This window comes from Pristis pectinata, chromosome 5, assembly GCF_009764475.1.
Source record: "Pristis pectinata isolate sPriPec2 chromosome 5, sPriPec2.1.pri, whole genome shotgun sequence".
Classification (NCBI taxonomy): domain Eukaryota; kingdom Metazoa; phylum Chordata; class Chondrichthyes; order Rhinopristiformes; family Pristidae; genus Pristis; species Pristis pectinata.
This window is the reverse complement of record NC_067409.1, coordinates 2,927,728-2,946,355: the sequence shown is the minus strand read 5'-3', so window position 1 is coordinate 2,946,355 and position 18,628 is coordinate 2,927,728. Positions and strand designations below refer to the sequence as shown.

Sequence of the window (18,628 nt, the reverse complement as noted above, 5' to 3'; positions counted from 1 at the left end):
ACACGTTCCTTGAGGAGCCGCATCTCAGTGCACTTTGTGCAGATGTAGTTATCGGGGAGGCTGGTAGTCTCCCAGGGTCCCCACATCCGACACTCCAAACATAAGACCAACCCCAGATGCATAGTGCTAAATACCACTGAGATAAATAAATAAACTAATAACTTACCCCCTCTATAAATCTCGCCTCTTACCCGGTCTCACCGAAGCCCGTTGAGCCAAAGCCCAAACCACTCTGCTCCCTCTCACTCCGCTGCCTGCTGGATATGGCAGTCTTTTTAAATCGCCCGCGCATTTCCAAGTGATGTCACGCGCCTGCACATGCCTCCCTGGATTCATTCAGCTGCTCATCTTAGTTCGTTAGTGGCAACTTTAATTGCGTCCAAATGTTAAGGGACTGAGTTTGGGTCTGGACATGTGATGTTGTATTCTTGCATTGTTTTGTAAGGAGCTCTTTCAGTTGTAATGAAGTCTCTTAATTATATTAAAAGCCAGTAATCGAGGCACAACTTGAAGAGATTTTCCTGTGTCCTGGTTACCATTTCTTGCTCAACAGAACCATTGATTATGTACTTGTCCATTTACTGTCAATTGGTTTTCTTGTTTATCCAAGTTCTACGTCACAATTTCTTATCATTGGCGGTAAAGTGATTCATCATGTTGATAGAATTTCTTGAGAATCCATTTCTTCATGCAGTACTGTCAGGCATGAAATTCAGACACAGTCAAGGAAAAGATATAATAAAATTTTCACATTCTAAGCCTGTGCAGATCTCCCTCCACTTTCTTTTAATTCCATGCAAAAAGAGATGCAATAATCCCAATAATCCCCAAAAGGTGCAGATGTATCTTTGAAGCACTTGCTCGTCTGAATTTCTTAATCTCCTTTCTCAGTTACTCAGAGGAAAATGCTTGGATTCAGTATAGAATTTTATTCAGATTGCATCCAACCATTTTGTATACAGATTATCTCAAGTACAGCTATGATAAAATTATCCCTGTGTCCCAAGGTACTGTACTGAAATTGTGCTCTGAGACTTCTGACCAGTGGGAAGTCCATGATGCTTAGTCAGGTAGGAGGGATTTTGCTCCTTTCTAAAAAAAAGAACAGCAAAACCAGTGCATTTTTCAAATCCAGCACTAATCTTGTTGGAAAGATCTCTATTCCATCAAGAAATTTGAGAGAATGACACAATTGCAGAACATGATTTGCTCTCTAGAAACAAGAAAAGGACTTTCACTTCCTTGGTCTGATTATGAAGATTTCGTGTTGTACTTATGTCACTGTAAGAATAGTAGCTTGCTTATTTCTCATGTTTTAAGAAATTGATGTCTGGGTTGAAAATGAGCTTTAGAGAAGTATGGAACATGGAAAACAGCAGAAATAGCCATTCAATCATTTGAGTCTGCACTGCCATTCTATATAATCATGACTGATCTTCTATTTAAATACAATATTCTCACCATCTCTAAATCACTTTGAAGTCTGTTTTGTGTCCTTGCAACTTGCAATCCACCCAGTTGTGTGTTGTCAGCGGACATAAATATTGCATTCAGTTCCTTCATTTCAAATCATTGATATATAAATCTGTTAGATTTTGAAGAGATAACCAAGATAATTGATGAGGATGGGGCAGTGGACCTGGTCTTTCTGGACTTTAGCAAGGCCTTTGACAGGGTTCTGCATGGAAGGCTAGTCTGGAAGGTTAGATCGCATGGGATCCAGGGAGAGCTGGCGAAGTGGATACATAATTGGCTTAATGGTAGTAGGTAGTGATGGTGGAACGTTGTTTTTCAGATTGAAGGCCTGTGACTAGTGGTGCACCTTGGGTAGGTACTGGGCCCATTACTATTTGTCATCTATATCAACAATATGGATGAGAGTGTATAGTGCATGGTTAATAAGTTTGCAGATGACACAAAAATAGGTGGTATCATAGACAGTGAAGAACATTTATCAAAAGTTACAGGGGGATCTTGATCAGCTAGGTAAGTGGGCTGAGGAATGGTAAATGGCAGCCAATCCAGATAAGCGTGAGGTGTTGCATTTTGGGAAGTCAAACCAGGCTGGGACTTTCACAGTGAACGGTCGGGCCCTGAGGAGTGTTGTAGAACAGAGGGACCAAAGAGTACAAATATAGTCATAAAGAAATAGACTATGGAAACAGGCCCTTCGGCCCAACTCGTCCATGCTGATCATAGTGCCCACCAAGCTAGTCCCATTACCTGCGTTTGGCCCACAATCCCTCTAAACCTCTCCTATCCATACACCTCATAAGGCCACCCCTCAATATCCTATGTTGCAAGGAATAAGGTCCTATCCTGCCTGACCTTTCCCTACAACTCAGGCCCTTGTCTTGGCAGCATGGTTGTAAATCTTCTCTGCCCTCTTTCCAGTTTAATGGTGTCTTTCCTATACTAGGGTGACTGAAACTGAACACAATATTCCAATTGCGGTCTCACCAGCAACTTGTACAACTACAGCACAACATCCCAACCCCTATACTTGGCTGATGAGGGCCAGCATGCCAAATGTCGCCTTCTCCACCCTGTCTACCTGTGACACTGCTTTCTGCGAACTACATACTTGTATTCCTAGGTCCCTCTGTTCTACAACACTCCCCAGGGCCCAACCATTCACAGTGAAAATCCTACCCTGGTTTGACTTCCCAAAATACAACACTTCACACTTATCTGGATTGAAAGCCATTTGCCAATCTTTAGCCCACTTACCCTAGCTAATCAAGATTCCCCCTGTATTTTTTGATAATCTTCTTCACTGTCTACAATACCATCTATCTTTGTATCATCCACAAACTTACTGACTGTGCCTTGTACATTCACATCCAAATTATTTATATAAATAACAAACAACAAAGGTCCCAGCACTGACCCCTGTAGCACACCACTAGACACAGCCTCCAGTCTGAGAAACAACATTCCACCATCATTCTTTGCTTCCTATCATTGAGCCAATTATAAATCCAATTAGCTATATCTCCCTGGATCCTATCCAATCTAACCTTTCAGACTAGCCTGCCATGTGGGACCTTGTCAAAAGCCTTGCTGAAGTCCATGTAAAAATGTCCACTGCCTACCCTCATCTATCCTCTTGGTCACCTCTTCAAAGAAAAACTCTAAGAGATTTTTCAGACTTGATTTCCCATGTACAAAGCCCTGCTGGCTATCCCTAATGATACCTTGCCTATCCAAATGTTGATAGATCCTGTCCCTTGGAATCCCCTCCAGTAAATTACCCACCACTGATGTCAGAATCACTGGCCTGTAGTTCCCTGGCTCATCTTTTCTGTCCTCCTGAAATGATGGTACACATTAGTCACCCTCCAGTCTTCCGGAACTTCACCTTGCAAATATCTCTGCAAGGGCCTCTGCAATTTCTTCCCTAGCTTCCCACAGGCAATGGGGATTTGTCCACCTTAATGCACTTTAAGACCACTAATACCTGCTCCCTGGAAATTTGGATGTGATCCAAGACATCATCACTCATTTCCCTCATTTCTTTCACATCCATTGTTTTCTCCACAGTAAAGACTGATGAGAAATAGTTCCATGAAAGTGGCTTCACAGGTATCCAGGGTGGTGAAGTAGGCTTTTGGCAAGCTGGCCTTCAGTCAGGGCATTTGGAGTTGGGAAGTTATGTTGCAGTTGTACAAGACATTGGTGAGGCTGCATCTGGAGTATCGTGTATAGTTTTAGTTACCCTTTATAGAATGCAAAGAAGACTTACGAGGATGTTGCCAGAACTCGAGGGACTGAGTTACAGGGAGAGCTAGGACTTTATTCCTTGGAACCATAGGAGATAGACGTGTATAAAATCATGAAGGCCATAGATGGAGTGAATGCACAGTCTTTTTTCCCAGGGAAAGGGAATCAAAAACTAGAGGGTATAGGTTTGTGAAAGATTTAAAAGGGTCCTGAGGGGCAACTTCACGCAAAGGGTAATGCATATGTGGAACGAGCTGCCAGAGGAAGTGGTTGAGGCAGAAACAATAGCACCATTTAAATGATGCTTGGATAGGTACATGGATAGGAAAGGTTTAGAGAGAAATGGTCCAAACATGGCAAATGGGACCAGCTTGGTTGGCATGGGCAAGTTGGGCTGATGGGCCTGTTTCCATGCTGTATTACTCAATGACTCTGAGAATAGCTGGTCTCAGCACTCATCACTGTGGTACCCACTAGCCACTCCAAAAAAAAAAGACCTATTTATTCCTTTTCCTGTTTGCTGTATGTCAACCAGTTTTCAGTCCACACATGTATATTACCCCCCCCCCCCCCCACTATCCCATGTGCTTTAATTTTTCACGCTGTCCTCTTATGTGGAATTTTATCAAAGGCTTTCTGAAAATCCAGATTCCACCATGTTCACTACTACTACCTCATCCATTCCCCAGGTTACATCCTCGTGGGAGAAGGACGGGGGGTTATCAAATGTATATCCCTCTTCATTAATCCATGTTGACATCACCTAACCTTGTTGATATTGTGGAAGTGTTCTGTTGTCACACCCTTTACAATAAACTCTTGCACTTCCCTGTTACTGATGTTAGATTACTGGTCTACTCTATTTACTCCTTTTTTTTGAACAGGGTGTTTTCATTTGCCATCCTCAAATCTACATAGAACACTACAGTACAGTACAGGCCCTTCGGCCCACGATGTTGTGCCGACATTTTATCCTGCTCTAAGATCTATCTAACCCTTCCCTCCAACATTGCCCCCTATTTTTCTATCATTCGTGTTTCTATCTAAGAGTCTCTTGAATGCTGGAATTGTTCCATCATCTATGGAATACTGAATGCTGTCAGCTCACTAAGCAGTAACTGGAACAATATACCTATTTGAGGGCTGTCCAGGACATTTTTGTTGCTGGGTTATACAGAATTTGACCCTCTCTGAGGCATGAAGATACAGCAAGTGGACAAAGTAACAAAATTATTTTCATAATGCAATAAAAGGGGCCTTGGTGGTGCCAGACTTGCACGTGTTCCAGACTACTTGATGTTATTTCTGTTAATACCCATCTCGACCCAAAACGTCGACTGTCCATTCTCCTCCATAAATACTGCCTGACCCACTGAGTTCCTCCTGCTCCTATGTGTATTGCTTCATATTTCCGGCACCTGCAGTCTCTTGTGTCTACACTTCCTATTCACTTTGTATTTTAAGATGTCACCTATTACATTAACCTTTCCAGTAAACCTCACAGGTACAAAAGGAGGGTGGAAATGGGGTTGGTGAGTGAGAAGGAAGCACAGCAAATCACCTGATGAGCCAGATGCTGAACCATTGGGATTTCCAAATAGTTGAGTAATGGGTTATTGGAGTTTTACTGTATTTTCAATCTATCTGACCAGGTTCCAAAGCTAGGGGGCTGGATGACAAAAGGACTCTTCAGGGATTCTAGCTGAGTTTTAAGAAAGTGAGAAAATATTGCTGACTCACTTCAGTAGGAAGGATGGAAAAAAAAGGATGCTTTTTAATTGTGAAGAAATAGTCAAAAAAGCATCTTGGTATGTTAGTTCCTGAGGTGTAGAAAATGCACCATGGAGGTACAGCAAATAATTAGGAGTGGAAATAGTGTTGGAAATATGAAATGGGCGTTTCCAGCATTTTCTGTGAAAGTAGTGTATTTTGCCTGAATTATATTAGGTTATTTGAGGGAAATCTCTTTTGAGGAGAGATTAAGGTTACACAAAATGGATCACAAAAAATAAGAAATGGCGTTGGCAAACTTGATGACAGGAAGGCTGTTTCACCAGGTGGAGATGAAACTGGGTGTATAGTTGCAGCAGTGGAGGTGGGATGTAAAGGACAAAATGCAATTCCTTTTTAGAATATTGTTAACTGGAATTTTCAACCTTAGTATATTCAGGGATAAAATTGATGGACTTTTGATTACTGATGTTTGCTGACCACATCTAACTGTTGTGCCCCAAAGTCAGTAGTAATGGAATGCTGCAGTCTTTCTGGTGAAAAATACCCTTGATGGTTGGTTGGGAGTTGATATAGAAATGGCAATATACTTTAAAGTCAGGATGGCCAGCATGTGGATTGGAGGGGAGTCTGCAGATGATGATATTGACATGTTCTTTCCCTCTCCCCTATCTTCATGGGGTGCTTGAGGTCTCAGGTTTCCAAAGAAAGCTGAAGGTGACCTTACGGAGGTTTACAAAATCATGAGGGGTGTAGATAAGGTGAATAGTCAGTTTTTACCCCAGGGTAGAGGAGCCTAAAACTAGAGCGCATAGGTTTAAGGTGAGAGGGGAAAGATTTAAAGGGATCTGTAGGGCAAGTTTTCACAGAGGGTGATGAGTATATGGAGCGAGCTGCCAGAGGAAGTGGCAGGTGTTTACAATTACAATGTTTAAAAGACATTTTAACAGGTTCGTGGATAGGAAAGGTTTAGAGGGATATGGGACAAATACAGGAAAATGGGATTAGCACAGATAGGCACCTTGGTTGGCATGGATAGTTGAGCTGAAGGACCTGTTTCTGTGCTGTATAATTCTATAACTAAATTCTATGACAGCACATATCTGTTCATTTCTGAAGATTAACTAAGGTCCAATGCATTGCTGATTTACAAATAGAAGTGAATATTGTGCCATCAGTGAACATCAACTTCTGACCTTGTGAGAGAAGAAGGGTCATTGATGAAGCAGCTGAAGATAGTTAGATCCGGTGTGTTGCCCTGCAGAACTCACGCTGAAATGTCTTTGGGCTGATTAATGACCTTTTAAAAACCACAAACATTATCTTTGTTGTGAGGTGTATTTTTTCCTTAATTTTCATTAGGCCAGAGCAAGTTGCTGGCTGCCTAGTGTGCATGGTAGTGTGTTCCAGGCTTTGCTAACAGGGATACACTGGAAGTCAGTGCCCATACATTTGAGCTCCCCCTCTGCTCCTGAACTGGCATCGAGTCCAAGGACATTTCATAAATTGCTGAGCTAAGGAACCAGATACACTTTGTCATGCATCCCTTTTCATTAAAATGGGTGTCATCATACGCAAGTCAAGTTTTTTTATTGCATTGTGTATGATTTTAATTAACTGCAGTTTAATGATTTCAATTTCTAATTTTTTTCATCCATTTCCAAGTATCTCTTATCAGAGAAGTTTAGAAATGTTGAACAGGCCTGTGACAGCATGTTGTCAGTGCTAAGAAGATTTGGAAAACATACTCTTTAATGGTGGGAAAAATGTTTGTATACATGGGTATCTTGACGTGGGTGACACCTTGCCTTGTCTTGCCCCATCCTGCATGCAACCTAAGTGGATTATGTGTTCCCAAGCCACACAATCCACTTCACCTTGTGGATCAACCAAGACAGTGACCTTGGGGGAGATGTGCCATATATGGTTCGTACAGCTGCGGAGCTAGATCTGTTCTGAATCTGTTCCATTCAGACAATAGAGGTTGTCCTTGGTATGGAGATGGGACTTGATCATTGCATCAGGACAATCATTTCTATCCAAAACATTGACCATCCCTCTGCCTCCACAGATGCTGCCTGACCCACTGAGTTCCTCCAGCAGCTTTATTTTTTGTTTAATGATTGTGTGGTAGGCAAGCTGGACAGTAACGTCATGAGATGCATCTGGGACAAGTCGTTGGTAAGGAAGACGTTAAGTAGGTCAGTCTAACAGCAGTGGCAGTCTAACATGAGGATCCTTTGGAACTCAGCCAGTCAGGGTGTTACTGCACCTTACTTGGTGATGGGCATTGGAAATCCTGCCAAGAGTACATCCTGTGCCAAAGTTTTTTCCATTACTGATTCATCAGTTAAGTGATGACTCGGGTGGTAATCAGCAGCAAGTTGGATCTGATACCATGAGATAGAACATAGAACAGTACAGCACAGAACAGGCCCTTTGGCCCACAATGTTGTGCCAACATAGCTATTCCCTCCTACCTACAGAATGCTCATATCCCTCTATTTTCCTTTCTTTCATGTGCCCATCCATGCCCCTCTTAAAAGCCCCCAATGAATTTGCCTCCACCACCTTATCGGGCATTGCATTCCAGGCATCCACCACTCTCTCAGAAGAAACGTACCCCTCACGTCTGTTCTGAACCTACCCCATCTCACCTTAAATGCATGCCCTCTGGTATTGGATCGCTCAGTAATGGGAAAAAGATATTGCTTGTCCACCCTATCTATGCCCCTCATAATTTTATACACTTCCAACAGATCACCCCTCAGCCTCTGCCGCTCCAGAGAAAAGAGCCCAAGTTTGCCCAGCCTCTCCTGATAGCACATGCCCTCTAATCCAGGCAGCATCCTGGTAAATTTCCTCTGCACCCTCTCTAATGCCTCGACATCCTTCCTATAGTGAGGTGACCAGAGTTTCACGCAATACTCTAAATGCGACCTAACCAGAGTTCTATAGAGATGCATCATAACTTCTTGACTCCTGTACTCGATATCCTGATTAATAAATGCAATCATTCCATAAGCCGCCTTAACCACCCTGTGTAGCCACTTTCAATGAGTCATGGACTTGCACCCCAAGGTCTTCCTGCTCTTCAACACTCCTACCAAGGTGCAACACCTCACATTTATCTGAGTTAAATGCCATCTGTCATTTCTCTGCCCACATCTGCAGCTGATCTATATCACAATGTATCTGTCGCCAGTCTTCTACATTATTCACAACTCCACCAATCTTGGTATCGTCTGCACACTTCCTAACCCATCTATCAACATACTCGTCCAGGTCATTTCTGTACATCACAAACAGCAGAGGTCCCAGCCCAGATCCCTGCGGAACACCACTACTCACAGGCCTCCAACCTGAATGACTCCTCTCAACCATCACCCTCTGTCTTCTGCGGGCAAGCCAGTTCTGGATCCACATAGCCAATTCTCCAATGACCCCATGCATCCGTACTTTCTTGATTAACCAATTATGTTGGACCTTGTCAAATGCCTTACTGAAGTCCATATAGATGACATCCACAGCTCTACCTTTATCAATCTCTCTCATCACCCTGACTTGCCCCACACAAAGTCATGCTGGGTCCCTAATCAAGCTATTGGCTTCCAGATGCTCGTATATCCTATCTCTAAGAATCTTCTCCAGCAATTTCCCTGCAACTGATGTGAGACCCACCAGTCTATAGTTCCCTGGATTTTCCCTTGTTTCTTTCTTAAATAAAGGAACAACATTAGCCACTCGCCAGTCATCTGGGACCTCACCTGTGGTCACAGAGAACACAAAGATACTGGTTAAGGCCCCAGCAATTTCCCCTCTCGCCTCCCTCAGTAACCTGGGGTATATCCCATCGGGCCCCAGGCACCTATCCACCTTAATACTGTTTAGGAGACCTAACGCTACCTCCTCCTTGACCTCTAAATGCCCTAACATATTTCCGCCCTCAGTTCCAATTCCTGCGTCCTGCACGTCCCTTTCCTGTTTCTTTCTTAATGCCAATCACAAAGTATATATAAAAATATAAAAAGTTGCTTTTGCATGTGCTGAAAAAAACCCATAGGGAATTAGGGAGGCATATGTCAAGTTAAAGTTTTATTCCATACACTCATAAAGCACACCAGATTAAAATTAGGCCAGACTAAACTTTTCACTACATTTGACATGGTGAAAATTGCTGTATGTGTGGTATGAAAAGAAAGTTATTTGATGAGCCTGCAGCTAGTGAGTTCCATGCATCATATGTTCCAGGCATCAAAAGATCTTCTTAACCTGTTTCAGACACCCTTACTTCTCTGCCTCATTATAGAATAGTTACAGCACATCATTATAGAATAGTTACAGCACAAAAGGAGCCAAATTAGCCCATTGAATCCATGCCAGTTACTTGCAAAAATTCAGTGAAGCCCTTTGCCTCCTGCAGCCCAATTTGATATTTTGTTTCAGGGCCCATTCCACCACCCTTGCAGGTGATGAGTTCCAAATCATGATTGCTCCCCATTCTAGAGAGAAAAAAAATCCACAGATACCCCCATGGGACCTTTTACCTATCTCTTCAAATCTGTGTCCCCTGCTGTTTGGAAGTTGTGGGCATGCTATGTTGGTGCCAGAAGCTTGGCGACACTTGCGGGTTGCCCCCAGGACACTCTACGCAAAAGATGCATTTCACTGTGTGTTTTGATGTACGTGTGACTAATAAAGATATCTTATCACATAAGCAGTTTTCCCTGATTTGCCATACCTGATCTAAGCTCATCATTGTCCAACTCCTCCTTTGCTCTGGAGGATAACCCCACTTTCTCCATTCTAACCTTGTAATTGAAATTCCTTATGCCTGATAGCATTTTAGTATTTCTGACTAGTTCTGTGACCTTCTCATCCTTTTTCTCGCGTGGTGACTAGAATTAAGACATAAGAAATATAAGGAGGAATGGGCCATTTGTCCCCTTGCACATGTTCTGCCTTTCAATAAGATCACAGCTTATCTTTTACCCAAGTGCCACTTTCCTGCACTAACCTCATATCCCTTGGTTCCCTTGATTTTAAAAATAGGAAAATACTAGCAATCTTTGGATATTTTCACACTAGGTTTTTGCATCCATACTTTACCCTGATTTGATACTTGGTCAAGAGCTGCCTGTATTGCCTCTCAGCAAACGTCCCATCTCATAGAATAATACAACATGGAAATGGGCCGGTCAGCCCACCATGTCCACGCCAATCAGTGGGCTCCCATCTGCATTAATCTCATCTTTCAGCTCTTGGTCCGTAGCCTTCTATGCTTCAAATGCTTATTTGGGCACTTCTTAAAAGCTGTCGGTGACTCTGCTTCCACCACTCTCGGGCAGTGTATTCCAGGTATTCTCTGGGTGGAAGAGTTCCCCCTCAGATCTCCACTAGATCCCTTGCCTTAAATATATGGCCTCTGCTTTTATATACCTTTTTTGATATGGGTCAAAAGTTTCCTGCAGTCAACGACATCTATGCTTCTGCTCCTTTGTCTTGTGATCTTGTGACCTCATAATTTTGTATACCTTGATCATGTCCCCTCTTAACCACCTCTGCTCCAAGGAGAACAGACCTAGCCTCTCCTGTCTCTCCTCATAATTGAACTGCTCTATCGCAGGCAACATTCTGAATATCCTCTGCACCCTCTCCAGTGCTATCATATCCTTCCTGAACTGCACACAGTGCTCTAGCTGAGGCCTGACCAATGTTTTATAAAGTTGGAGTATAACCTCTCTGCTCGTGTATTCAAAACCCTGATTAATGAATACATGTACTCCATATGCTTTCTTAACCACATTATATACCTGCACTGCACAGCAAGGTCCTTCTTTTCCTCAATACTCCCTAGGACCTTGCCATTCATGGTGTGTGCCCTATCCTCATTAGTATTCCCAAAATGCATCACCTCACATTTATGTTTTAAACTGCATCTGCCATTTCTCATCCCATTTCACCTTATAACCTAAGACTATTCTCCACACTATCAATAAGCAGCTCTAGCAACTCCATGTGAATTAGCTCCTTTCTTTAAGGTGGCATGGTTTAGTTGCTTTGTGTTGCAGTCCATACAGGTAAGCATGGTAGTGTAGCAGTTAGCATAACACTTTACAGTGCCAGTGACCCGGGTTCAAATCCAGCCACTGTCTATAAGGCGTTTGTACATTCTCCCCGTGTCTGCCTGAGTTTCCTCCAGGTGCTCCAGTTTCTTCCCACACTCCAAAGACGTACGGGTTAGGAAGTTGTGGGCATGCTGTGCTGGCTCCAGAAGCATGGCGACACTAGCGGGCTGCCCCCAGAACACTCTACGCAAAAGATTCATTTCACTGTGTGTTTCGATGTACATATGACTGATAAAGATATCTTAGAAGCATTGGACATTATGGCATAAAATTTTTTTCCAAATGAAACATTAGAGGCTGAAGCCATTAGATAAAAGAAAGTGAGTTAGATATTGAAAGCTGAGAGTATGGAAGTAAGGACTGTTCTGGGAATGAACCCAGGTGCATGAAGACAAATTGCCTCTTGAATCTGGTCTGTGGAGTTATTATTTGCAGCAAGATGGTTATGAGAAGCATTCACAGCTTCAGAGTCCAAATTTTAAATTGTTTTAAGTTGTTGACTGGTTTATTTGGTGACATCGAAACTGTTATTTGCATGACACTTGGAATGTGGCCAATAGAATGTGTCATTTCTATCTTGTTGCCTGACTGAAGAAGAATGCAATTGAAAAGATGTCTGAAGCAAAAGCAGAAGAGGTGGGAAATACTCAGCAGGTCAAACTGTACTTCTTGTGAGGGAAACTTTTAATATTAAAAGTTACAAACCTTATTTCCAGTATTTGTTGGACTATCTGTTATCCTCACTAATCCTGTTTTGGTTCATTGGTTTTAAGTGTACTATGAACATAATCCATTTGTGCATGTGTTTTGGAAAATAAAGTCGCAGTTGATGTTTCATCTTTAATAGATTGACCAGTTAGGGTCTGCCTCCTTTACTCATACTTTCCTTTGGTCTCCACAGAGTGGCAACAGTTTCCATGTCTTTGACCAAGGACGTTTTGCAAAAGAAGTGCTTCCAAAATACTTCAAGCACAACAACATGGCCAGCTTTGTGAGGCAGCTCAACATGTGTAAGTGCTGACAGGTGGCAAATCCTGTATTTGATTCTTTTTTTGTAAGAAAAGGTGTGCATTTGGCAGAGTGGTATCTATATGATTAGTGAGAAACAAAATAAACCTAATCCAGTCTTTCAGTGCCTGTGATGGTCTTTACTTGTGCTAAGTTTGTTCTTGTGTACATGCATGTTATCTTGCTGAGTAATCGTCACTCCCTTCTGTAACACAGCACTGCATTGGTGTGAGCAGGTTCTCTGGAACCTAGTGCTGTTAACTGCAGAATAGCCATTTTAACAATGCTTTCCACAAACTTGCCTGAACACACAATAATCCTTTTTGTTAAAGAGTTTCTTCCCTCTTGTGCCAAAAAGTGATAAAAATCATTTGGATGGAGGAAGGCATTTTTACCCAAAGGGTGGTTATAATATGGAACTGTTTACCTTATTGAGTAATTGAGGGGAATGGGTCACGTGCTATGAACAAGAAGTTAAGGACCTGAGAGAGAGAAATATGAAGATCTAGTGACCAGGTAGTCAGAGCCACGTGCAATATAAATATTGACCAGTTTCCCCAAGTTGTGCACTCGCTGATCTACATAAGAGGTGGATGAAGCACTGTTGTGGTTTTCCAAACGTGATGTCACAGGAGCAGTCCAGAATTATTTTCCCCTGCGGTTCTCCATGAGAGGAGTTGCTGATTTCCACTGTACAACCTTGTACATTTGCACTGAGTTTGGTTTGCATTTCTATTTCACCATTGCAGAATTGCTGTCACCATAACATGTAACTCCAGTCCTGCCCTCCTCATTCTATGTTGAAATAATTAATCTGCTACTCTAAGAATTGAATTAAGTCATCCTGAAAACCTCTGGAATTTTTGTAGTTGTTTGAAACGTTTTGTTTTTTTAAAACAAAAAGTAAAGATTCTTTTCTGGTAAGGTCCTTAGCACAGGCACAGGGTTCCAACTTTCAGAAGAGCAGTAAGCTGCCTGTATTTCTGCAGAATCGAGTCAGCTGCCTTTGCTTCATCTCTGCGTACTGCTTGGAGAATGGAAGACTGCATTTAGTTTTAATGTATGCATTCAAAAAGTATTTAACATAGAAATTAGACGTGCGGGGACCACTTTTTTCTAAAGTTTCTTATGGATTTTCTCAAATTCATCCATAGTTCCAGCGGAGTCTTGTTTTACAGGGGTCACCAAATTTAACAAGTAGCATTACCCTATTATCCTTGGGACTTGATGAGTAGGTGACTTGAGGACAAGTGACAATTCTAATGATGTTGTTTCTCCTGAACCACTATTACCTGTAGATGGTTTCCGTAAAGTTGTGAACATTGAACAAGGTGGTCTTGTGAAACCAGAGAAGGATGATACAGAATTTCAACATGTGTACTTTATCCGGGGCCAGGAACACTTGCTGGAAAATATCAAGAGAAAGGTGACAAATGTAAGTGCAAGTTCGATTTTGTTCCATTTTATCTCTCCTCATTGTTGTGAAATGTTGGGTTTCAACTTTGCCTTTTGGGAGTCACAGAAATTCCCCTATTCTGTCCTTGCTGTTTAACGCTTAATATCTGTCCTCGCTTCTTTAAAGGTGGAGCAGGCACAATGGGCCAGATGGCCTACTCCTGCTCCTATTTCTTATGTTCTTGTGTTTCTTTCCAAACCAAACCTCTGCTACTCACTGCACCAGCCACTACAATCACATCATTCTGTGGCTTCTAAGCTTCCATGCTTAGCTACCAGTAGGTTTCTCTGGAGGGATGGTTATTGCAAGGATACTTTTAGTTCCGATTTGTGTTCATGCTACAAAGAAAAAATTGAATCTTATCACAGATGTGGAAGTTTGGCATTTGCTTCAATTTTATTTTCTGTCACTTCTCTTGTTGAAACTGAAGCAAATACAAGTGGCGTTCTCCAGTAGATGGTTCAAGTGTTCTATTGTCTAATTAAACTCTTCTATGGATTCAGTAGTGCTTCTAAAGACCAGAATAGTTCATGAACAATCTGGTACTTAAGTCAAAACAGTGAATGATTGATCAGAATCAGGTTTATTATCACTGACGTATTTGTTGTTTTGCAGCTGCAGTAGAATGCAAAGACATAAAAATTACTATAAATTACAAAATAAATAGTGCAAGAAAAGGAATAACGAATTAGTGTTCATGGACGATTCAGAAATCTGATGGCAGAGGGAAAGAAGCTAAGTAGTTGAGTGTGGGTCTGCAGGCCCATGAGAAGAGGGCATGTCCTGGGATGGTGAGGGTCCTTAGTGATGGATGCTGCCTTCTTGATGCACTGCCTTTTGAAGATGTCCTCAGATAGTACTCAGCATGGTACTATGAAGCTATCCTTTTAAGTCAAAGGAAATGCAAAGCCTAAAGAAGGCAACTGGGACACTGATTCTCCTCTCCTGTTGTGTGTCTGACATTCTTAAGGTTTGCCTGTTGTGCCTATCAAAGCCAGCACACAAATCCAAGGAGTGTATGAAATGCGATAAGACATCGGGCTGCACTTTCTCCATTTTTCTTCCTGAAGACCATTTCTTGATGTTCTTGCCGACCAGCGTATTTGGAAGCAGCTGGGTGCACGGAGATGATCACACAGCATAAATTCTACTGTCATTCACTGGCCACACGTAATCCAGAGCAGGGACACCAGTTGTAGTTGCACCGGCCCAAGTCAGCTAACTCTGCTGAGTTTGAGTGTCCCATAGAACCTTGGAGATTTATGATACAAAACTACCCATTCAGCCCATTGTGTCTGTGCTGCCCATTTTAATATTTCACTCAGCTTCATTCGAGTTCTTGGTTGGCCATCATATAGAACATGTAACAGTACAGCACAATACAGGCCCTTTGGCCCACGGTGTTGTGCCGACCTTTAAACCTCACCTAAGGCCCTTCCTCCCACATATCCCACTATTTTAAATTCCTCCATATGCTTAACCAGTAATCTCTTGAATTTGACCAATGTGCCTGCCTCCACCTCCACCCCAGGCAGCGCATTCCATGCCCCAACCACTCTCTGGGTAAAAAAAACCTTCCTCTGATATCTCCCTTGAACTTCCCACCCATTATATTAAAGCCATGCCCTCTTGTACCGAGCATTGGTGCCCTGAGAAAGAGGTGCTGGCTGTCTACTCCATCTATTCTTCTTAATATTTTGTATACTTCCATCATGTTTCCTCTTATCCTCCTTCTCTCCAAAGAGTAAAGCCCAAGCTCCCTTAGTCTCTCCTCATAATGCATACTCTCTAAACCAGGCAGCATCCTGGTAAATCTCCTCTGCACCCTTTCCAATGCCTTCCTATAATGAGGTGACCAGAACTGGACACAGTACTCTAAGTGTGGTCTAACCAGAGTTTTGTACATCATTACCTTGCGGCTCTTAAACTCGATCCCTCGACTTATGAAAGCTAACGCCCCATAAGCTTTCTTAACTACCCTATCCACCTGTGAGGAAACTTTCAGGGATCTGTGGATATATGATGGTACATTTTTTTTTCAGAGCTTCAGTCTTTTACTCCCAAGGGAAACAGATGAAACACAGCCCATAGTCTCCACGAGCCATTGACACAAACCTAGACCATGATTGCTGAAAGATAAGAATATAGATGATGTTGTTGGACTGGAATAGCCTACAAAGCCAGACCAGATGAATATGGCAGGTTTTCATCCCCAAAGGCTATTGATGTTTATTTCAGTTTATTTGAAAGCAAGACAACTTCATTGCAACTTATCAAGAACAGCTTTTTTATTTCTCAATTTGAATTCCTGTTTTCTGAATTGCTAATCCAGTACTCACTGAGCAGCTAACATTGGAACATTTTCCAAAGCTTCATAGTCCTCCAAAACAGGATATGGCAGTTGAAACAAAGGGCAAAGTTGTGAACTTTGAGAGTTACATAATGTGATTTTCCTATTGCCACCGGCTTCAGTGATGTTGCAATATTACATAACTGTTCCGAGTATGTCTTACAAAGCTACAAAATGGTATATTTGTAAGGAGGCTTGGAAATAGTGAAAACTATTCAGGAAGCACATTCAAATCCATACAGGCATCAGGTGATAATGTTTGGTGGGGTTTAACTTTTAAATGGAGCAAATACTGGTTGACATGTGCTTCAGCATTTTGTGTAAATAACTCTGAAGAGTGATATTTATGGCCTTGTATCATAACTCACAGTGTGCTCATGTGACATTTGTAACTTCAGCTCAGTTTCTCTTTTTTATCCATTCCAACTAACTCCTAACCTAATAGAAGTTCCTTTTGAAAACCCATTTAGTTGTGGTTTTATTACATATTTTAGCATCTAAATACATACAATGTGTCTCCAAATTATTGGCTCATTTAGCAATCTTCAACAGTAAAATAGGTTTCGCAAATTTATTTGAGATTTTTGAAGAGCTGACCAAGACGATTGACCTGGGCAGGGCAGTAGACGCGCTCCACCTGGACTTTGGCAAGGCCTTTGACAAGATCTTGCATGGTAGGCTGTACCATCGGTAGTACCTACAGGAGGTGTTGCCTCAAGAAGACAACATCCATCATCAAAGATCCCCACCATCCAGAGCATGCTATCTTCTCACATCAGGCAGGAGGTACAGAAGCCTGAAGTCTCTCACACCAGGTTCAGGAGCAGCTACTTTCCTTCAACCATTCAGTTCTTGAACCAACCAGCACAACAGTTTAGCAACACTACAACCACTTTGCACGAAAATGGACTGTTTTTATTTGTTCTAATTGAGTTCTTTCTTGCAGAAATTGTGTATAATTTGTGTTTAATTTATGTTTTACTTATGAATGCTGCTTATATGATGCTATGTACCTGTGATGCCTCTGTAATATTTTGATTGCACCTGTGCATGCATGTACTTATGCATATGACAATAAACTCAACTTTGACTTTGTCACAATCTACAAAATGTTGGTTCAACTGCACTTGGAATATTGTGTGCAGTTCTATTTGCCATGTTATAGGAAAGATATGATTAAGCTAGGGAGGGTTCAGAAAAGATTCACAAGGATGTTACCTGGACTGGAGGGCTTGAGTTATAAGGAGAGATGGGATATGCCAGGAATGTTTTCACTGGAGTAAAGGAAACTGAGGGGTGACCTTAGAGGTTTATAGAATTATAAGGGGCATACATAGGGGAGATAGTCAATTTTTGTTCCAGGATAGGAGAATCTAAAACTAGAGGGCAGATGTTTTAGGTGAGAAGGTATAGATATAAAGAGGACCTGAGGAGAGAGTTTTTCACACGGAGGGTGGTGGGTATATGGAACGAGCTGCCAGAGGAAGTGGTAGAGGCAGGTACAATTACAACGTTTAAAAGACATTTGGACAGATACATGGTTAGGAAAGGTTGAGGGGGATGTGGCCCAAATGCAGGCAAATGTGACTAGTTCAGGAAGATACCTTGGTCAGCATGGATGAGTTGGGCTGAAGGGCCTGGGGTATAATTCTGACTCTTCCCAACTTTTCTCAATTCTTTAAGGATATGAATGGACACTGAGCCAAAGAAAAAGATATCTATGGTAATAAAAAAAAATTGGTCCAGGACTTGTATTTTGAGGGGAGTCTTCATAAAACAGAATTGGCATTTGGGAGGGAACTTAAGTTTCCAGTTTGAGTGTCAAGGCAAATATGTCACTGGTGATGTGAAGGGGAAGGTGACGGTGTATCCATTGCACATCATTCACCTATAAATCCCTTGGGTTAGATGTCTAGCTGTCCACTCATACCCACAGTTGCCAGTCGGAAATAGGGGCTGCAGTTATTTCTTTGCACCATGGTTCCCCGCCATCCTTTCTCGTGTTAAGCAAGTGAAAGAAAGCAAGAGACAAATTATGAAATTACCAAGAAGAGCTAGGCCAGCACACATGCACAGGGCTGAGATGGCTGTGCATCCTCTGCATCTATGCATGCATAAAAGTACTGGACCAATAGCTTTCATGAAACTGTTCATTAGTGAATTCTCTTCTACCCATCCTGTTGGTAACTGCACAAATTGGAGCTCTGGAAATTCTGGGTGCAGATAAGGAAA

The 18,628-nt window shown here is 42.1% G+C and overlaps 1 protein-coding gene across 5 annotated transcripts in view; it reads left to right on the top strand.

Moving 5' to 3' along the window:
• The window catches only part of hsf1 (heat shock transcription factor 1), a 98,055-nt gene that overhangs the window by 16,954 nt on the left and 62,473 nt on the right, over positions 1 to 18,628 (top strand). For all 5 annotated transcript variants that reach the window (XM_052015972.1, XM_052015974.1, XM_052015976.1 and 2 more), the window contains exons 2-3: positions 12,484 to 12,592; positions 13,889 to 14,025. In XM_052015972.1, coding sequence (XP_051871932.1) covers positions 12,484 to 12,592; positions 13,889 to 14,025 — 246 coding nt within the window. The remainder of the gene's footprint in view (positions 1 to 12,483; positions 12,593 to 13,888; positions 14,026 to 18,628) is intronic.